General features: G+C 43.2%; 1 protein-coding gene, 1 pseudogene and 1 gene segment (V, D, J or C); 1 reads left to right on the forward strand and 2 right to left on the reverse strand.

Annotated features, from left to right (window-relative positions):
- Window positions 1-2,188: 2,188 nt before the first annotated feature.
- LOC133366127 (igW heavy chain V region W26-like) lies at window positions 2,189-2,768 on the reverse strand. The segment is given in 2 exon segments: window positions 2,189-2,532; window positions 2,654-2,768. Coding segments are annotated over 2 exon segments (417 nt in total).
- Window positions 2,769-8,114: 5,346 nt separating this feature from the next.
- On the forward strand, window positions 8,115-8,233 carry LOC133368143 (5S ribosomal RNA; annotated as a pseudogene).
- An 8,836-nt stretch (window positions 8,234-17,069) lies between these two features.
- On the reverse strand, window positions 17,070-19,051 carry LOC133366924 (olfactory receptor 6X1-like). The gene is made up of 2 exons (XM_061590473.1): window positions 19,017-19,051; window positions 17,070-18,082 (listed from the first exon to the last, which is right to left on the reverse strand). Exon 2 carries the CDS (start codon window positions 18,063-18,065, stop codon window positions 17,070-17,072), a length of 996 nt encoding a protein of 331 aa, XP_061446457.1. The 5' UTR covers window positions 18,066-18,082; window positions 19,017-19,051.
- Between the last annotated feature and the right edge of the window lie 2,956 nt (window positions 19,052-22,007).

The following is a 22,007-nucleotide window of genomic DNA, read 5'->3' on the forward strand; positions in this document are numbered from 1 at the left end:
TAATTTTGTTCTGTATGATATTTTATTTTGAAACACTGAAACTCAAAATCAATTACTGTAAGGCGACATTGGTGTTATGTTGGGAAATGTTTGTAAGAAACATAAAAAACTGAAACATGTTGCTTGTATAAGTATTCAACCCTCACACTTTTATATTTGGTAGAGCCACCTTTCACTGCAATAACAGCTTTAAGTCTTTTGGGGTAGGTCTGTACCAGCTTTGCACATAGCGTCGGAAGGATTTTGGCCCATCCTTCTTGGCAGATTCGCTCCAGATCATTCAGATTGGTTGGATGTTGCTTGTGGACCGCAATTTTCAAAGAGCACCACAGATTCTCAGTGGGATTGAGATCAGGACTTTGACTGGGCCACTGTAGGACATTCACCTTTTTGTTCTGGAGCCACTCCAGTATTGCTTTGTCCTTGTGCTTGGGCTTTTTATCTAGCAATATGATTGGTTTTAATATTGGATGTAGTTTAATTTCATTTTAATGTAGATTCTGTATGTTTTAATTATATGTGCTTTTATCTGGAAGCTGCTGCAAGTTCCAGTATTGGAAGGATGGTGGGATATAAATAAAGAATAACTAACTAACTAACTAACTTTTAAGCTCAGAGGTTTGGACTACACAAAGGAAGATAAGATAAGAACTTTGGCAGCATCTAAGTAAGTAAATTGGATGGCATAAATAAAAAGTGCACAGAGGGAAATTAAGACTCACATTTCATCAGGACCACGAGTGCCTTGTGCTTGGGATCATTGTCCTGCGGAAAAGTGAATTTCCTCCCAAGCATTAGTTTTTTAGTGGACTGAGCAGGTTCTCTTGCAGTATTTCCCTGTATTTTGCTCCATCCATTCTTCTTTCAGTTTTAACAAGATGCCCAGTCCCTGCTAATGAGAAGCATCCCCACAGCATGCTGCTGCCACCACCGTACTTCACTGTAGGGATGGTGTGCCTTGAGGCATGGGCACCGTTAGGGTTGCGCCATACATAACGCTTTGACTTTTGGCCAAAAAGCTCTATCTTGGTCTCATCTGACCACAAAACCTTTTCCCACATCACAGCTGAGGCACTGTCATGCTTCTGGCAAACTCCAGACGTTCTTTCAGATGGTACTTTTTGAGTCATGGCTTCTTTCTTGCCACCATCCCATACAGGCCAGCGTTATGTGGAGCTCTTGATATGGTTGACTGGTGCACCATTACTCCACTCCCAGCCACTGGACTCTGTAGCTCCTTTGAAGTGATTGTTCGCTTCTCTGTGGCTTCTCTCACAAGTCTCCTTCTTGTTCAAACACTGAGTTTTGAGGGACAGCCTTTTCTTGGCAGTGCCTGGGTGGTGTGATGCAGCTTCCACTTCCTGATTATTGATCCAACTGTGCTCACTGGGATATCAAAACACTTGGATATTAGTTTGTACCCTTTTCCTAATCTATGCATTTGTATTACATTATTTCCCACTTCTGTAGAATGCTTTTTGGTCTTTATTTTCCTTCAGATCCACAGCTTGACCAATGAGCCTTCAACAGTGGGGTTTTTATCTTGACAATGTGACAGCAACCTGAATGGTTCACAGGTGGAGGCCAATGGTAAGGTAACTGTGTCCTCGATAGGGCAATTTCTTTCATCTGTGCAAACTGGGAGCTTCCACAGCACAGGGGTTGAATACTTATGCAAGCAACATGTTTCAGGTTTTTATGTTTCTTACAAACATTTCCCAACATAACACCAATGTCACCTTACAATAATTGATTTTGAGTTTCAGTGTTTCAAAATAAAATATCATACAGAACGAAATTACAATGTACCATTTGTAATTCAGTAATATGAGAGCATGGGCCAGGGGTCTGAGTACGTTTGCAAGACTTGTACACTGACACATTTTTAAACAATTTATGATTTTTAAAAAACTGCTGCCCCTGTCTTTTTTTCTAGTTCTTTTATATTGTTGTATGGCATTGTCTTGTTATATATGTTGTCAAGAAACCCAGAGTGGTGTTTTTCCATCAGAAGGACAGGAAATAAATGTCTTAACTAAACTAGCCACAAGTGAACCAACTTCCTCTTTCTCATGCTCCAAACAAGTAACAATAATTGCTCTTAAAAGTTTACTCATTCAGGGTCTCTTCAAACCAGGAAATGAAAAACCCATCAACAATATGTAGTGAGCATGATATTTGGGTCCTTCTAGAGGATATTGTACAATGGCAAGCCTGACTTCTGCTGGTGTGTATCTGTTGCACAATAGTAGACACTCGTGTCCTCAGCTGTCAGAGCACTTATCGTTAGCTTTGCCGTCGAGCCACTGGTGAAGGGGGTTGCACGTCCTTTCAATTCATTGGCAACATATGCGGGATATCCAGTTCTGAAGCTTGCTATGTTGATAAGGCCTTTTTCAGGGGCTTGACGGATCCATTGCATGTGGTGATCATTGATATTATATCCAGATACTACACAGTCCAGAGTAATAGAGCCCCCTGGGGATGCCTTCACTGTCCTGGGTTGGGCCAAAGTGATAGATTCAGAAGAACCTGTTAATGAAGCACAACACAGGAAACAATGACAGAAAGCATTGAAAAGGAAAATATGGGTGGCATATCTATCATATATTGGGGACTTGAGATAATGGGGATAATGGCAATCAAGTTTTACCAAAGACTTTGCTGCTGTTAGCAGCCAAGAAGAGCCACAGAGCAGGGCAAATGTAAGTGGAGATCTTCATCATGCCAGATCGACCCTTGCTTTGGATTCAGTGAGTTGGGGTCATCTATTCCCCCTGGATATACTAGACGGCATTAGCAATGCATCCTTATGTCACGCAGGGCAAGCAAATTATTTTGCATTTCAGAAATGCCCCTTCATTTATTCCCGACATCACCTCTGTTAGGGATGGAAAGTTCTGTCAATTTCTGTTCTCTCAGCTTCTCATTTTTCAAATCTTCAGTTCTCCACATTTCTGCAGCAATTTGCATTTTTTAAAAAAATAAATCATCCTGAAAGTTCTTCAGCATTTTAGTGTGAATTTCTCCTAATAAGCACATTTTTGCAGGCAGTTTTGACTCATGTACATATATTTGCGAAAGATTTCTCAGCACATAATGTATTTTTGTGTGTTATTTTCACTCACATTTTCATTCGTTATGCACACTTGCCCCTAGCATATGCATTTTGTTGCCAACATTGTTTGGTTGGCAAACTGCAGTGCAAAATTTGAATGAGTGTGAATTTCGAAGGATGGCTCTGTCTCTTTTCTCATAATGTTTCAAAATTGCAAATCCGGTGGATTCAGCTTCAAATGCAATCTGAATCAATTTCTCACCCATCCCTAACCCCTATGCAGCCACACAGACTCTTTCAGCAACAGCAATTGCTGACCAGTTTCTTTTCCAGGATGGGAACATGGTCCTTTTAATGGTGCTGTGGCAGGGTGGTACCAAACGGTTCAGATTGGGCTTTTCCATCATAGTGTTGTCATGGTTTGTCAACCCACCACCCCACCTACCCTGCTGTTTTGGCCATCCTAAACGCCCCAAAGTTAAATGAAACTTTAAAACAGACTTAAGAAAACACATATTGGTGAGGTTGTATACATTTGGCAAGGAGATGTCAGGAGGAGAATTATGTTGCCTATCAGAAACAAATCCCATGAAGCCTATGGCATGTCAGCTGTGTGGTCAGAATACACAGGCTGCTTTCACACTGTACTTTATTCCGTTATTCTGATGATTTCTTATCTGGTAATCTGGGCATTATGTTTGATCTTTCACATGATGTAGAAGCTAGCGCTCATTTTCATGATAAATAAAACCAGAAATAATCCATTTGCAAGCTTGGCAACCTGGAAAATCTCAGGAGTTTTTCACTAGCTGCAGCCGCTCATATGACAGGCATCGCAGCATGCAGTGTGTTCTTACCCTTTGGGCTCTTTTTGTTTGTTTGTTTTTTGCCTGACAAAAATTGTACCTGTATTCTGGTGTAGGTGTGGGTGGCAGTAGCATTTCCCACACACACTGTGTGTGTCTATACTTCAGCTATGGGGCGGTATATAAATACAACAGCCAAACAAACAAATAAATATACAACTAAAAAAAAGTCAGATGCTAAAGGGAGAGGGGTTGCATGGTGATGGGATGAGATCTTAGACCTCTTGCACAGTGGGGAATGACAGTGTGCATGTGTATAACAGGTAAAGGACGAAACCAACACATTGTTCATTTTAGCTGTGTATAAGACATTTATGCAAAACCCCAGTATATTGGCTGAAAAAGCCACGATTCATTAACGCCACAGGCAGTGCCGTGTGAAAAGAATTTTAGAAATTGGGCTAGAAGTGCTACAATTTTAATCTGTTAAACCAACGCAATAAGCCCTGTGTCTCAATGCAGCCATACTAGGGGTGTGCACTGATCACTTCATAAAACAGACAGTTTGGCTTGGGCCAGTCTGAAGGCTCACGTGTCCATGTCCACTTAATTCTTCCTACCCCCATTCACTAGACGGACATTTACAAATGGCTATAACTCCCCCTTCCTTTTGACAGAAGTGGATGGAATTTTTAGACATAGTAGCTCCTCCAGTCTAGGTAAAGCCTGTCAAATTTCAAACAAATCAGTTCCAGGGGTTTTGTGTTGGACGTACCTAAAATATGACCACAGCCCGAGGGGAAACTGTTTAAAATGTTTTATTTTCGGCCAGAATTGGATGAAATCTGCAGGCAAGGTTGCCCCTTCTATTCTATTTGCATGAATCTATTTTCAGAAGGATAAGAGCTCTTCTCCCTGTGCTGGTGTTGGGTCTCCCTCCTCATTATCCCGACCTGGCATTATGGCATTATGGTGAGATTAGAGACATCACTTTTGTTTTCACAGACCCTCATCTGCAGTATTTTTAAAAAACAATGTCTGAATTACCCAGAGCTTGGAAACGTTATTTTTTTGAACTACAACTCCCATCAGCCCCAGCCAGCATGGCCACAGGATTGGGCTGATGGGAGTTGTAGTTCAAAAAAGTAACTTTTCCAAGCTCTGGAATTACCACAGGAATTTGTGCCCAACGTATTAAGAAAAACAAGAAACAACTGAAGGAATACATAGCAAACAATAAAACTGTTTTTTTTTAAAAAAAGCAAATCATCGTCAGCATACTAAGGGCACAATCCAATTCACCTTTCCTCCAGGCTGGGGTGATTGGATGCCGCAGATCCCTGGCAGGCTCCCAGCTGTGCCAGACTCCACCTCCCTCCACCAACAGCAGCCCTCCACCGCAGCTGAGCCATGGCGCCACCAGACGCCTGCCGGCGGCACCGATTGTCAACTGCGGACAGCCAGCCCAGCAGACAGAAGGCTGCAGAAACCCCCCAAATGGGGCATTCCAGGGGTGTAGTGGGGGAGGAGCCATGAGGGAAATTATGAGAGATCCTCCTCACATTCAGAGCCCTCCTCTGGGTCCCACTCCACTGGGAACGTTGCTGGCCAAAAGGTCGCTGCAGTAAAAATATATTCATTGTAGCTTACATGGAGTGATTACTCCTCAGGAGGCCTATTTGTAGGAGGTGGTGCTTCCCCGCCGGCTCAGACGCATGGCTTCTGATAAAGCTGGCTTTCAGCTGGGCCGGCAGCTCCCGAGCGGCAGAAGGATCCTGTGAATCTTTCCACCAGCTTTGCTGCTGCCACCCCTCCTTCTGCTGGCTCCCAGGCGCTTGGATTGCTCTGCCCAACTCTAAGCAGTAATCAGCCTGGTGAAACAAGCAGACCTTTAGGGCACACTGAAACATCAAGAGAGAAGGAGCCTGATGGAGCTAACTAACTGAGGAAGGCATCCTAATCCAGAGTTTTGGTGCTACCACTGAAAAGGCTTTGTCACATACGCCCATCCACCAAGCCTCTCAAGATGGAGCAGATAGCACTGGAAATACATGCCATTTCTATTGAGGGCAACATCCTCTTGGGAGTAAGCATGTTGGTGGTGGGTAGGGCAAAATCCAGAGGTAGATGAGGGCACCTTTTTTTCTCTTTCTGCCACCCCTTTCTCTCTCTTTTCACCTCAGCAGAGGTGGAAAACCTTTCTAAGCTCAAGAGCCACATCCCCTCATGTGCAACCTTGTCAATGGTATAGGGGGGAGAGGCAAAAAAGTGGGTAGAATAAAGGATCTGACTCTTCTTTTGTACAATAGGCTCCATTCCAACCATGGAAAAGTCAATGGTTTCTTCATCCTCAACACAACCCTCTCCAGCCCTCATTCAAACCAGCAAGAGACATTCTCCACAGTTGATGGACACATGTCAGGCAGGCAAAGCAGCTGGTGAGGTGCAAATCCTAGCTGTAGCCTGGCGAAATGGGATGTGGACAAGGAAGGTGTGAGTTCTGCGAAGAGTCCTGATGGCCACATAGGGAGGCCCAGAGGACAGTATGTAGCTCCCAGGCCTGATTAACCAATAAAAATACACCTTGGCACCTCTGATTGAAAAAAAAAGTGTGCCAAATCAACTTCTCCATTCTTCCTGTCATAACAGCAGCAAGGCCCAAATGCCAAGTGATGCAGAACCTGTTGTGTGAATTTTACTCAGCAAACTGTCTTCAGAGCAGGAATTGAAAGGAAGGAAGGAAGACCTATAACTATGCAAGATGTCTCTGGTCCCCCAGAGGATCTTGTATAAGGAAAAGTCCATCCTGTGGTGATGTGTACCTCTCATGCAGTAGTAGACAGAAGTATCTTCAGCTGTCAGGGCATCAATCTTTAGCTTTGCTGTAGAACCACTGGTGAAGGGGGTCACACGTCCTTTAAATTCATTGGCAATTATTATGGGATCTCCAGTTCTGAAGGCTCCTATATAGACAAGTCCTTTCCCAGTGGCTTGACGGGTCCAGTGCATGTGGTGCTTGTTGATATCATACCCTGTTACCATGCAATCCAGAGTGAGAGAGCTCCCAGGCAATGCCGTTACTGCCGGAGGCTGAGTCAAAGAGATAGATCCAGAAGATTCTGCTAATGAAGCACAATATAAAAATACTGAACAAAGGACATCAAAGCAGACACACTGCCCAAACAATTTCAAACCCACAATTCACACATCACAGAGATACTCTGGGATTTGGTGTAGCATTAAGAAAAAATAACGCAGAAATGATTTGATGATGGGTTTGACTTGGTAAACATGAAGGAATATGGTGATCTTTCATTGGATGGGTAGTTAGAGTATATCTACATTAGAAAAGATCTTTGGGACAAAGGGAAAAAATGAACCCAAAGAGGCACCTCCTATTGGGGCTATTAAACAAAAAAACGAAGCTGAAATAATTTCACATCAGAAACACTGAATCTGAATTCAGAATTTCGCAGAGTAGTTCTAGTGGGCAGAAACAGAGTTTTTAATAAAAAAATTTAAATGTTCAAAATTAAAATTTTTGAAATTCAGTTCCTGAATTCACCTCCACCTGACATTCAAACATGTTTGCCAAAAGTTATTCTTGTAGCATTTCTAATTTAAATTTTCTATTATATTGGTGAATGAGGCACTGAGTTAATCATACTCTTTGGGGATCGTTTTGCCCAGTTAGGAAACTGAGCCTATACCAAAAATTGCACTCCTGTTACTCACCAGGCAACAAAAGCCAAAGGACAGTGCAAATATAACTCAACAACCACATCATGCCAGATCAATCCTTGCTTTTGGCTCAGTGAGTTGTTATGTATTTGCAGTGGACATACAAACCAGTTTATACATTGCAGGCCCTTACATAATCAAGAGTAAACAAATCAGTTTGCATTTCAGATATCCTCCAGTCATTTGTTCCCTCCCCTCTCCTTCTGTCACTGGTCAACCAGCTTCCTTTCCAGGATGGGAACATGGTATATCTAACATTCCCATGGCAGATGAGAAGATGAGACCAAAACTTGCAGATCTGAGCTTCCCATTGCAGTATTGCTACAATTCATTTCCGGGCCCTCTTTCCTCTTTGGTTATATTAAAAAAGGAGTGGAGATGGGGAACTTTTTCAGCCCATAAGCCACATTTCCTTCTGCGGGTCACGTGCCAGCAGTGAGTGCGGCCAGAGGCAAAAATTAGGGCAGCACAACAAATGCTATAATATTTTTGCTATACTAACAATTGTTGCCTATGGCCATACTGCCCTGAACACGCCTGATCTCATCTGATCTCGGAAGCTAAGCAGGGTCAGGCTTGGTTAGTACTTGGATGGGAGAGTGCCCGGGAATACCGGGTGCCGTAGACTTAGAAGAAGGCAATGGCAAACCACCTCTGAATACCTCTTACCATGAAAACCCTATGAATATATCCAAAAAAGATTCATAGGGTTGTTATAAGTTGTAACTGACTTGAAGGCATACAACAGCAACAACAACTGTTGTTTGTATAGTAACAATTGCATTAGGCTATACAGCTGCCAGAGCTTGGAAAAGTTACTTTTTTGAACTACAACTCCCATCAGCCCCAGCTAGCATGGCCACTGGATTGGGCTGATGGGAGTTGTAGTTCAAAAAGTAACTTCTCCAAGCTCTGCAGCTAGCATACTTCTCTCTGTCCTCCGTCCGGACAAACAAGAGGAGTTATCAGAGTTTGAAGACACATTCCAGCCAGGTGACAACACTCAGGGTGCCAAGCAGGGCCAAAGAAGGGGGCTACCTTGGGAAAGTTCTGAGGGCCAGATACAGAGGCCTGGAAGGCCACATTTGGCCCCAGGGCCTGAGGTTCTCCACTCTTGTAATAAAATAATACTCTTGAAGGCTGCAATCCGATACCAATTTACATTTGAGAAAGCCTCCTTGCACTCGGTGAGTTTTCCTTCTGAATGTTCGTGTATAGGAGTGCACTATAACTCAGAGCTTGGAAAAGTTACTTTTTGAACTACAACTCCCATCAGCCCAATCCAGTGGCCATGCTGGCTGGGGCTGATGGGAATTGTAGTTTAAAAAAGTAACTTTTCCAAGCTCTGCTATAAATCTCAAAACCAAATTTAAAAAAAAGGACAGATGACTGCAAACTGAGAATGGTGTGTGTGTGTGTGTGTGTGTGTGTGTGTGTGTGAGAGAGAGAGAGAGAGAGAGAGAGAGAGAGAGAGAGAGAGAGAGAGAGAGTTGTGTTGCTTGCCTCAAAGATTTCCACCATATCAGGCATGGGGAGGGGACCTGTAGCCCTCCATATGCTTTGGATTCCCAGCTCCCATCATCAGCCCCAGTCAGCATTGCCAATGGATGATGGGAGTTGTAGTCCAGCAATGTTTGGAGGGCCACAGGTTCCATCCCGGATGTAAGCAAAGCCGGCTTAGTTGTAGAACTATATATCAGACATCTGGAGGCTGGTAACCCAGACTTTAAGATAGGATTAGGGTACGGATGGGAGAAATAAATCTGTTAACTTATACCTTGTCTTGAACATCACTGATTTGGAGTTTGAAGAGAAATGTCGACTTGGTGGGGTTGTAGACAAAGAAATGCTGATGGGAAAAAGGTGAGATCTCCTAGCTCGGGTGGATCTTCTAAGAAAGAGCTGCTGCATTTTCAGTTGTAACACTTTTCTCACAGGAAAACTTCATGGCATCCCTATTCTGGTTGTGTGGTAGTTTCAGGAATTGCTCTTAAACCCTGCCCTGCAATAAAACGTAAGCTCAGCTGAGACCACTTTAACTCCTCTGTTTTTCTTAGACTCCAGCTTCCCAGCAGCCCCCGTAAAAGGAAATGGGAAGAGACTGCTATCTAGCAGCTGATCTTCAAATGTCAATTACAGAGACTTGTCTGAGCTTTGAACTGGTTGATGCTCCCATCAAGGCATCGTGTAAGCCAGGGAAGGGAGACAGGTGGCCCTGCGGGTGCTGTTGCACTACAATTCTCTTGATCCCTGGCCATTACCCATGCAGGCTAGAGCTGATGGGAACCAGAATCCAACAACATTTGCAGGCATACCCTCAGGTTGTAAGCAAAACCTGATTGGCAGTAGAACTACTTTATATGCCTTCAGGTAACTCTGCAATGTTCTTTGAAAATGGACTGCCTTCAAGTCGATCCTGACTTATGGCAACCCTATGAATAGAGATTTCATGGTAAGCGGTATCCAGGGGCGGTTTCCCATTGCCTCCCTCTGAGGCTAGTCCTCCCCAGCTGGCTAGGGCCTGCTCAGCTTGCCACAGCTGCACAAGCCAGCGCCTTCCTGTCCGCAACTGCCAGCTGGGGGGCAACTGGGCTCCTTGGGACCATGCAGCTTGCCCACGGCTGCACAGGTGGCAGGGCACGTAACCCCTGAGCCACTCCCTGCGGGGGTGATCTTTAGCTGGCCCTTGACACCCAGGAGACACGAGCGGGGATTTGAACTCACAGACTCTGGACTCCCAGCCAGGCTCTCCTCCCCACTGTGCTATACCAGCTGTTCACAATGTTCTTTAGCTACTGGGAAAAAAAACCCTTCCTTTTGTACTGCCTTTATGGCTCTTTAGTTGTTTACATGAGTTCTAAAGGTGTTATTTCAGATTTTGCTGTGTGTTGGGAAGATTCAAAGACCACCTCTTTTAGCTTGTAGGCTTCCCAGAGACAGCTATCTGTCCACTGTTGGAACAGAATGCAGAACTAGTTGGGCCTTTGGTCTGATCCAGCAATTCTTGTATTCTTAGTTTGGTCATTATTCAGAAGAACTGAAACCCAGATATAAGGGAAAATCTTGGGAAACTTTGAGGGAGAAAGTCAAAGGCCCCCACTCCTCACTATCCCCCTGAAACTGTGTATTTTTGTAGAGCTGAATATCCCACCGTTTTCATTCCCCTCATCACCTCTCTCTTACCAACAGAAAAAGAAAACCACTTTCAACTTCTTGTCCGTTGAAAGTCACTTTCTTCCAACCTCGCCTTAAGCTTTCTGCCTTCCATGGAGCAACAGCCCCATCTGCTGCACGGCAAATGAACAACAGCCCCTCCTCCACCAATGAAAAAAAAAGTCTGCAACTAATTTATGAAACCAAAAAGTAACATCTGGGCTGGATGTGGTGGACAAAAGCATAATAAGTATGGCTCAACAAGTGATATCGAAACTTTCTGTGGTTTTCACAGAATAAGCTCAAAAAAACCCCTCTCATTCTTAAATCTTTGCTGCCCCCAAGTGGATTCTCACCCATTCTTATATCCTTGCTGAAGTGGATGGCCTTCAACATGATCCTCCTCAGTTCATCTTCTTTTTCTAGGACAGATCTCCACCATAAAGCACTATTATACCACTTGGATAGTCACAGAGAATCCTGGGAACTTGAGTTTATTAAGCTTGCTGACCTCATGGAATTGCAATTCCCAGCACCCTGATTCACACACGCATACTCCTCCATTGATTGCTATAGTGACTAGTATATGCCCCAAACATCCTGATTTATCAAAGGTTGCCTTTGTTTCTTGGACCCTGAGTGGCCACTATTCTGAATGGCACAGAATGTTGAGCTCAAGGTCTTGGACGCTGACCTCAAGGTCAGGGTTTGGACACTATGATGGGCTGGATGCAAACCAATGAATTGAACCTGAATCCTGAACAGATTGCAGGTATGTGTTCTGATTTGATGAGAGCTGGAGGTGGGGAGACAGTCTGTTCTGGACAACTTGTATTTCCCTAGAAGGACCAGGTCTGAAGATTAGGGGTACTTCTGGATCCAACATTGTCATGGGAGGTTCACATAAACTCAAAGACTAGGAGTGCCTTTTCCCAGTTCGTTCTCCCCCTGTGGCCCCTTTTCAACACAGATGATTTGGCTACTGAACTCCACGCTCTGGTAATTTCCAGAATGAATTATTGCAATGCACTCTATGCTGCCCTTGAAGACAACTCAGAAACTTAAAATGGTCCAAAATGCAGCAGCCAGATTACTGACTAGGGTTCCCTTTAGAACTCATATAACTCCTGTTTTAAACAATAGTTGAATTAGTTGCCAGTTCATTTCTGCGACAAATTCAAGGTGCTCGTGTTAGTGTTTAAAGCCCTAAATGACTTAGGCTCCAAATATCTAAAATATCACCTGCTTCCGTACTGATCCTCCCAGATGTTAAGGTCAGCAGTGGGGAACCTCTTGAAAGTTCTACCACATTCAGAAGTTCAGGGCTGGTAGCCCAGGACAGGACATTCTCAGTGGTGGAATTCCATTCCAGCAGAGGTGAATCTGGCACCCTGACTGTGAGGCAATGTTGTTGTATGTATGCTGAAGATGCACCCTTTGACCTCTGCCCTTGCCATCTGAGATATATATTTTAGGGCCCATCCTATTCTCTTGACTGCAATTCAACTAATTTTAGTATTGTATTTTAATTGTTGCAACCTGAAGGTGAAGGGTGGATGAGGAGGAGGAGGAGGAGGAGGATTGAATAATGATGATGATGATGATGATGACGATGATGATGATGATGATGATGATGATAATAATAATAATAATAATAATAATAATAATAATAATAATAATCAGCTTATCACTGTTACACTTGACTCTAACTTAAGGTTGTGTTTTGGGTCTGGCCACCAGATGTCTCCACAACACTGTGATGCATGCATTACATCTCATAGTAAATATATAAAATATCTTTCCAACTTATAGAGTACAAAATGTACTTGTGAAGCATTAAAGACAATTGTTACAGTTTAGGTGTCCCAGGCCCCATCTGCACTATACATGTAAATCAATATTATAGCACTTTAAACAGTCATAATTTCCTTCAAAGAATCCTGGGACCTGTAAAGGGTGCTGAGAATTGTTAGGAGACCCCTGTTCACCACCACCACCCAGAGCTACAATGTCCAGAGGTTCCTGGGAAGAGGGATTGGTTGTTAACCCACTTTGAGAGCTGTAGCTCTGTGACAGGACTAGGGTTCACCTAATAACTCTCAGCACCCTTAACAGACTTCCAGGATTCTTTGGGGGAAGTCATGATTGTTTAAAGCAGAATGATACTGCTTCCAATGTATAGTACAGACACCCCAAAATAGACTGAAGATTTGTTCTTGCTACCCTCACAAGTGGGAGGAGTGCTGTACGTACACATTCATACAGCATCAGTGATTAACCTGCAAACACACGTAAGCTGTGAACGGAACTATCTTTCAAGCAAGCCAGAGAAAAGGCCAGGCACTGCAGGATTTGTAACTCCAGACTTCTCCTTTCTCCTTCCTTCTGCCTTCCTGTGCAATGAACGTTCCAGGTAATGGGTTGAATCTAGCTAAATTCTACTCAGAGAAGAACGATTGAAATTAACAGTGAGTCATATTAATTAATTTCAATAGGCTACTATGAGAATTGAATTCACTGAATACAACCCAACTTTTTTTTTGTATGATTTGTTTTGGCAGGTTATTTTATGGTGATTGACAGAACCTGAATTCAGCTGTTTTTAGCATCCAAGGTGGTTGATGGAAATATATACATCTACTAGAGATGGGGGCAAATTTTGGCATTTTTTGATTTGTTACTGAATTCTGTCAGAATCTGTAAATCCTGTAGGTCTTCGGATTGGGTTTGACTAATACTTGTGACTGTCAGCAATACCGGCTTTTAAAAAAAACAAACCCACGGCTGATTTGACATCTTATTAATATAAACAACTTTGCTCTGAAATTGCTGCAATGTGTATTCCTTTGAAGTACTGTCTCAATGAGGGGATAACAATTCCCATTAACATCTTTGGTCAGCACCACAGTAACCTAAGGCAAGAAGCAGAATTGACAGGCGATGACCTGCCTAATTTAAACAGAAACCCCAAGAGACCATGCGTAGAAAGATCGCCAACAGCATTAGCAATCTTGTTAGCTATTACAAGCAGATCGGAAATAGCACCAAAAAAAATGGGGAGGGGAATGTTGTGGATCAGCACCACAAGCCAGTTGCGAAAACCAAAACATGGACCGGAACCGAAGAGCGAACCCCACCCCTAATATATACACAATAAAGTTGAGAAAAATGAGACACTCAGTACACCCCAAACTGTAGTCTCAGGAGCACTACATGAGCCTATAATGTGTCTTTCTCCTTCTGATGCAGCTATCCACTGCTGCTGATATCTACCAGAAGATGGGGCACCCATCTGGCTATTGCTTACCAATATGTTTCCTTTCTTTTAGACCAGCTTCTTTCTTAGCCAGGTAATATTTGTTTATAGAGAGTTGGTTGGTTGGACTACCTTCAAGTCGATCCTGACTTATGGCTACCTTATGAATGGGGTTTTCATGGTAAACAGTATTCAGAGGTGGTTCACCATTGCCTCCTTCTGAGAGGCAGTGACTGGCCCAAGGTCACCCAATGAGCTTCATGGCTGTGTGGGGATTCAAACCCTGGTCTCCCAGGTCGTAGTCCAGCACCTTACTGGCTCTCATTTATAGTGAGAGAACATGCATAATCCACCCTTCAACTTGAAGGCCCCAGGATGGAAAATGCATCCACATTAATTCCCAAATGAACATGTACAAGTAAAGCAAGATGCAGAAACAACCATATTATTCACAGGAGAGTTAATTAGGAGATCATTCAGAGGACATTCAGGGAAAGGGCCATGGCTGGAAACCCAGGTGAGCCTCTGCTATTCACCATAGCAGCCTTTCCCAACCAGTGTGCCTCCAGATGTTGCTGGACCACAATTCCCATCTTTCCTGACCATTGGCAGTGCTGGCTGAGGCTGATGGGAGTTGTGGTCCAACAACATCTGGAGGCACACTGGTTGGGAAAGGCTGCACCATAGACATGTTCAGGGCCGGTTCTAAAGGGCAGCCAGGTAGGGCACTGGCCGAGGGCCCCTAGAGTTACAGGGAGCCCCTCAGGGGCCCCTCTGCTCCCCTTCCATGATCCGTGGCAGCAGCTGCAGATTGCAGGGCAGGAGCTTCTGCCTGCCCGCCATTCCCTCGCCCCACCTACCTGTCTCCTGCCTTTTAGCATTGCCCTGAAAGAAGATGGCGGCAGAGGTTTCCCTAAGATACCGAAGCCCCTGCCGCCATCTTAGATGGTGGCAGAGATGTGCATGCACGCATGCATGTCATCAACAAAGATGGTGGCGGAGGCTTCATACCCTTAGGGAAACCGTGGCCACCATCTTGATTAATGGCAATGGTAAAAGACAGGAGACAGGTAGGTGGAGCGTGTGTGTGTGTGTGCACATGCCGGGGCCCAGGGCAAGCTGATGCCCAAGGGCCCTGGCATGCCTGGGGCCGGCCCTGAACATGCTGAGCTACATGAACCAGTGGTCTGACTCAGTACAAGACAGCTCCAATGTTCCTAAAATCCTAATAAATCCACAAAGCACCAGTGGAGAAAATGAAACACTCTCAATACCCAATGCAACCGACTCCTCCCCCAAAATCTGTAGCGTAGCAGGAAGATAAGGAAGTGAGCATAGAAACTTAGAAAGCTGCCTTATACTGATTGGTGCACCTGGCTCAGTATTGTCCACACTGACTGGCAGTGTCTCTCCAGGGTTTCTAATAGGGACACTCTGAGCCCTGCCAGGAGATGCCGGGGATTAAAGGTGGGCCCTTCTGCTTGCAGAGTGGGTGCTCTGTCGTGGAGCGACAGGCCTTGCCCAAGCGTGGAGTGCAGCTTTGCTACATTGTTCCTAGCAGAAGTGATGAAGCTGTCTGCAGGAGGTGTGCCTGCCAGTGTTGCAAACTATTTTAGAACACACTGTTCGATTCATTAAATATGTGCTAGAAAGTAACACAATTGTCCTGCAGTATGTTATGCCCAGCTCAAAACAAGTCTCACCTGCATGAGGCTACATGGTGCTTCAATGTAGCTCACATTTCTATCCCAGATTCCTCTGAGATCAGGACGGCATCCATAGATGTGGGTTACTCCCATGCAGAGCTTGGAAAAGTTACTTTTTTGAACTACAACTCCCATCAGCCCCAGCCAGCATGGCCACTGGATCGTGCTGATGGGAGTTGTAGTTCAAAAAAGTAAGTTTTCCAAGCTCTGCTCCCATGGTATCCTCATAATAACTGTGTGAGGGAGGCTAGGCTCAGACAGAGACTGTCCCAAGGCCCTTAGTATACTTCATGTTTTACCCAACCAAAGTTCAGCATGCTAACCACTACACCATCAATTGCCAGGTTACTATATAAGATAAGCACTGCTGTCTGCATTTTTGGATTCTCCTTTGGGATGTGTGGCTATGGGAACTGTGATGATGAGCTTCTGCTGTGATGACAATTTGCCACCACTCATAGGGAGCATAGATCAGTACTGTCCACACTGAATGGCAGCAGCTTGTCATGGCTACACTGTTAGTATCATTATGGGCACGTGTTTACAGGGAATCATTAGCAGTAGGGTTCCTCTTCATGGCAACACATGATCCTCCTTCTGGCACAGGAAAGTGCAGGTTCCCTGATAGGCCATCCCTTATTTCGGAATGGAGTTTCAATAAGTTTGGCAACTCTCAAGCACTATTGCCCAGAGCCAATGCCCTCACCCCCAATTTGAGATCTGTCCATGAATTGAGGAGAGGAACTCCTGCTCATCTTTACCATAGTGCCCCTTATTCTGCCAAAAGCTGTCCTGAATGTGGCACGAAAGAAGAACCCAAAAGTGTATCATTTGTTCATCAAAACTCCCACTTGTGCATCTGTGCAGAGTAAAAAAAAAGTGATACTCTGTTCATTAGTAGGCATTTGGTTTTGAATAGTGCAATTCCAAAGTAGGGTCTGTCCAAGATTTAAGCTTCAAAAAACTATCATAGATGCTGGGCTATGTCAGCTTTAGGGTTGGACAGATTATTATTTTTTCCCAAAGTTTCCCACTGGGACATTCTTAAGTCTGTTCTGTCCCATTTCCACATTGAGCTATGATTTTTCAAAGTAAAATGTTGGTAAGTTTGCATTTAAATACATATTTTATCATAATATACACATTTAAATATGTATTTTACTTAGTCCATGCATGTTAATACATAGTTGATTGTAAACGATGCGTTTTTATCCATTTTGGTACTTTTTTTTTGAGACAAGAAATTTGGAGAAGTGTAAAATTATGTTCCAATACATCTATTAGTCTGGGTGGAGCAAATCTGGGCACTTTGATTAAAAACGTGAAATGCATGGAAGCCTTCTCTGTCCCTAGCACTGGATTACATTGCAGGTCTTCCCAACACAGACCAGAACTCGCAGTTTAGGAGAACCTTCAGTCTTTCTTCCTAAGACTTTCCGTAAAGCCTCTTTGACTTCATTGTTCCTGATTGTGTATATGAAAGGATTTAGCACTGGGGTGATCACAGTGTTCAGCACAGAGACGGCTTTGTTGAGGCTGAAGGAGGAGTGTTTGGTAGAAGGTCTCAAGTAGATGAAAAGGACTGCCCCATACAAGATGCTGACCACAGTCAGATGGGAGGCACAGGTGGAGAAGGCCCTCCGTTGTCCGCTGGTTGAAGGGATGCGGAGAATCGTGGAGATGATGAAGATATAAGATACAACTGTCAAAAGCAGAGAGCTCAGGATCACAGCCACAGCTATCAGGAAGCCAAGGGCTTCAATGAGTTGCGTGTCTCCCCCTGCAATCTTCAACATAGGACTAATGTCACAATAGAAATGGTTGATGACGTTGGAGCCACAGAAGGGAAGCCTCACCACCAACACTGTCTGCAAAAGGATGGTACAAAATCCCCCAAACCATGGAACCAGCGCAAGCTGAAGACAGACACTGGAGGTCATGATGGTGGTGTACCTGAGCGGCTGGCAGATGGCTAAGTACCGGTCGAAGGACATGACAGTGAGGATGTAAAACTCTGTGATGCCAAAGAGGAAGTAGAAGTAGGATTGTGCCATGCAGCAGTAGAAGCAGATGGTGGTCTTTGACGAGAGGAGGCTGGCCAACAGCTTGGGGATAATGGTGGTGGTGTACCACAGCTCAAGGAAAGAGAGGTTGCTAAGGAAGAAATACATTGGCTTCTGGAGCTTCCGGTCTATCTTCACCATGACAATGATGAGACCATTGCCTGCAAGGGACAAACTGTAGAGCAGGAGGACAATGAGGAACAGAGTGATATTCATTCCCCAAATGTGTGGGAATCCAAGTAGGTTGAACTCTGTCACTCTTGAACAATTGGTCAAATCCATAACTGGGATCCCTAAGACTGAAATAAAATAAAAATGATGGGGATATTATTTATTTTATTAAATTTATATTCCACCTTTCCTCCCAGAAGGAGCCCAGGGTGGCAAACAAAACACTAAAAACACTCTAAAACATCTTGAAAACAGACTTTAAAAATATTAAAACAAAACATATTTAAAAACATCTTTTAAAAATCTTAAAAAGCTGTTATTACATTAAAAACACTAAAAGCACTTTAAAAATATTAAAACAAAATACTTTAAAACACATTAAAACATCTGTGAAACATTTTAAAACAAAACGTCAGTAAAATGTATTAAAACAAAACATCTTAAAAATATTTTAAACAACAACAGATGCTTTTTTAAAAAAAGATTTTTATTTTTAAACATACTAAAAAGCAGTTCCAATACAGACACAGACTGGGATAAGGTCTCTACTTAAAAGGCTTGTTGAAAGAGGAAGGGCTTCATTAGGCGCCAAAAAGCTACAGAGATGGCGTCAGTCTAATATTTAAGGGGAAGGAAATCCAAAGCACTGGTGCTTCTGAATATCAGTTGCTGGGAATCACAAGTAGGGAGAGTGCTCATCATGGGGGGGAAGGGATATGAGAGAGAGCGGGGGGGAAGAAATCCACACTACAATAAGAAAAATCCTTTTTAAAACATAGATATTAATACAGATGTATGTTCTGCTTCAACCAACAGCTTATTTTTTTAAAAAAAAAATATGGCAGATGACGTTGGTGGGGAGAGAGAGACTAAGGAGACTTCTAAACAAAGATTCTTCTAAGGAGACTTCACACATTCCAGTTCTAAGTCTGGGGAATCTATGACATGAAACAAGGCAAGAGGGTGCTTCAGGAGGACAGAAATCCATTCTGAACTTGTTTCAAGACTTCAGAGCAGGTTATGTATTCAAAAAGGGAGGTGTAAGCGAGTGTATATACTTACATTCTAATGGATGGATCCATCAAAAAAAGTGCCGACGATGCATGCTTAGGGCCAAGGATTAAATGCCCAATTTATAGACAGACAGACAGACAGACAGACAGACAGACAGACAGACAGACAGACAGACAGACAGATGATGATAGATAGATAGATAGATAGATAGATAGATAGATAGATAGATAGATAGATAGATAGATAGATAGATAGATAGATAGATAGATAGATACATACATAGATACATAGATACATAGATACATAGATACATAGATACATAGATACATAGATAGATTTCAAGTCACATCTCAAAGGTGTAATTCTTGTGAAATTAAATTTTATGTTCTTTCTTTCTTTCTTTCTTTCTTTCTTTCTTTTTTTCTTTCTTTCTTTCTTCAAGTGTCCTGGAGATTTATCCAACTCCCATTCTACCCCATCATTATCCTCAAAATCTGTAATGCCATTTCTCTCTTGGACTGTCTATCCACCTGCCAAAGATTGCCTAGAGATTACTTCTCTCCTGACCTTCAAAGAATGTGCTGAAAAATCAAATTAAGATGCACAACATTTTGTCTGCAATTCAGCTCGTTTGTGTTGAAATTAATGTGCACTATTTAAAGACTTTCCTGCAAATCATACAGTGCAAATGAGGAGTGGCTTACCCATCTTCTACAGAACGTTTGGGATTCTGTCTCTAAGGATAAACCCTGTAATTTCCCATAAGGAAAATCTATGTGTTGCAGTAGGAATAAATTAATTTTGAATGTGCCCAGCCTATTTTTTTAAAAGTATGTTGCCATTTACATTGTCTGGGCTCCATAGTTTGTTATGGACTTCTTAATTAAAGACATAGCAGACCATGATATGCCACTTAATTCCAAATGTCAGACTTGTAGGACATCTAAAATCCATCTGGTTACTTGCCTATTAACATGACTAATTTTGCTTCATCTTGGAAGTTGCAGACTGCTCCATCTGGAATGGACTGCAATAAGCATATGTGGATGGCAACCTTTCAAATGCCGCCAACATATGGCAAGTAGAACCTGCAGCAGAATGTTGCAGAATGCAGTGCTCCTGTTCAGAGTTCCAGCCAGCCAGCCGCCCATGCTTTCTTCTGGGATCCTCTGTTCCATGCCTCCCTGGGCTCCTGCTGGGAGGAAGGGCGGGATAGAAATCAAATAATAACTAAATAAAAGAAATTATCCCCCCACGAGGTTCACACACACACACACAAAAGGCACTCAACCTTCTGAAGCCACTGAACATGGTCAGCTCTTATTTACACCTTTTTGTCTTGCATGTGGATGGTGCCATTTTGGTTACATGAGGTCCAGCACATGAAAAATGAGGGCCGAGCTTAATGTGCAGCATACAACCAACTGTGTATCTTGCTTTTGCTTCATTTATTACATAAATGGTGGAAAGGAAGAGCACAGGAAGGTGAGGGTTATCTCTTCATTCCCACAAGACCATTGGAATGGAGATTATCCCCCCTCCCCATGGCTAGGAGAAGGGATGGAGGAGAAATTTGATTCCTTTCATTTTTACAGGGGAACCTACCTAAGTTGCCCTTTCTGAAACAAAATGCAAACTGAAACATGACCATCTTTTGAAATGTGAACTTCTCCAGTGCAGTTTTCCAGCCAAGTAATGTGTACAGAAATGCATATATATTTTGGTAAAGTGTGGATAATTCCATGTTATAGTGGGGGGGGGCATACAAAATTGCATTATATTAGAGAAAATTGCTTGCAAAAATGTGTATGTTTGTCAAAACTGCATACCAAAATGTGTTTCTTAGGAGGAATTCACACTAAAGTGCTGATATTGTTTAATGAGGATCCTGCTTGTTTTTTAAAGTGCAAATTGCTGCAGAAATGTGGAGAACTGAATTTAAAGTTAGAGAGTGGTAAAATGAGAAACTTGAGTGAACCAAAACTGAAAGATCAACCTATCCCTCTTTATATCACACACAAAACCACTAATTTCCTATGATAAAGCCTGAAAGCACCTGATGCAGCCAACTGCACGGAAGCCACGCAGAACGGCATCTTGTCATTGCCTCAATCAGAACTGCTACGTAGGCTGCCTTGAGGCTCACTGTGGTGCAGCACCAGGGGACTGTGGAATTCATAGTATATTGTTGAACATTGTTAGGGTTGTGCACACCCTCTTCTAGCTGCCCCATGGCTCTGATACAGGGGTCTTCAGGAAAACCCATATTGGGTTGATCTGGGGACCCCCACACCCCACCCCAGACCTGGTCCTGTGGGCTAATATAGGCAGGAAAGGGGTGGGGGATAGAGACTGACTGAGATGGGAGTCAATTTTGAATGAATGTACAGTTTGTGTGCCTGTGTACGAATAGCTGAACTGTAGAAATTAACAATTGTATGCCCTTTCACACAAACATGTGTACAAATGCAGAGGCAGCTTGTACCTGTGCCCAGTGTAATGTGGGAACCAGTCTTCTCTCTCTCTCTCCCTCCCTCCCTCCCTCCCTATTACCATTACATATCTATACAAAGAGTCACATTATAAAGAAAACTGTTGTGGATGCTGAAAAATTATAATTTAACCCAGTTTTTTATTTTAAAAAACAAACACCTAAATTATCTTTTACTGTAGCCAGCTTCCTAACTGCAGTTCTGTCTCTTAAAAAGGAATGGGCTGGATGTGCTGTTTTGTGTTGATGAAAACAAAAGAGCACACCCAGCCTTCCACATTACAACAATACTAATAAGCAACAGCACATTACAAAAGAAGTGTAATGGTACCATTTATAATTTAACATGATACTTTAACCCAAAGTTAGCAATCTTCTGCTTGCTGAATGTCATCCATATGGGATGTGCCTCATTCCTTTTCATAGACAGAACTGCAATCAGAATGCTGGCTAGATCAAATATGATCCGATAGGTCTGGCTTGTCAGAGGACCAGTGTGTCCTCTTCTCCGCAGTCCTCCCCTCTTTGCTATGAATGGGTAGGGGGGA

The sequence above is a fragment of the Rhineura floridana genome, chromosome 11 (genome assembly GCF_030035675.1).
Source record: "Rhineura floridana isolate rRhiFlo1 chromosome 11, rRhiFlo1.hap2, whole genome shotgun sequence".
NCBI classification, from domain to species: Eukaryota; Metazoa; Chordata; class Lepidosauria; order Squamata; family Rhineuridae; genus Rhineura; species Rhineura floridana.

Excerpts from the sequence above, each read along its gene's own strand:
- LOC133366924 (XM_061590473.1), bottom strand. The coding sequence starts at position 18,065 with ATGGATTTGACCAATTGTTCAAGAGTGACAGAGTTCAACCTACTTGGA.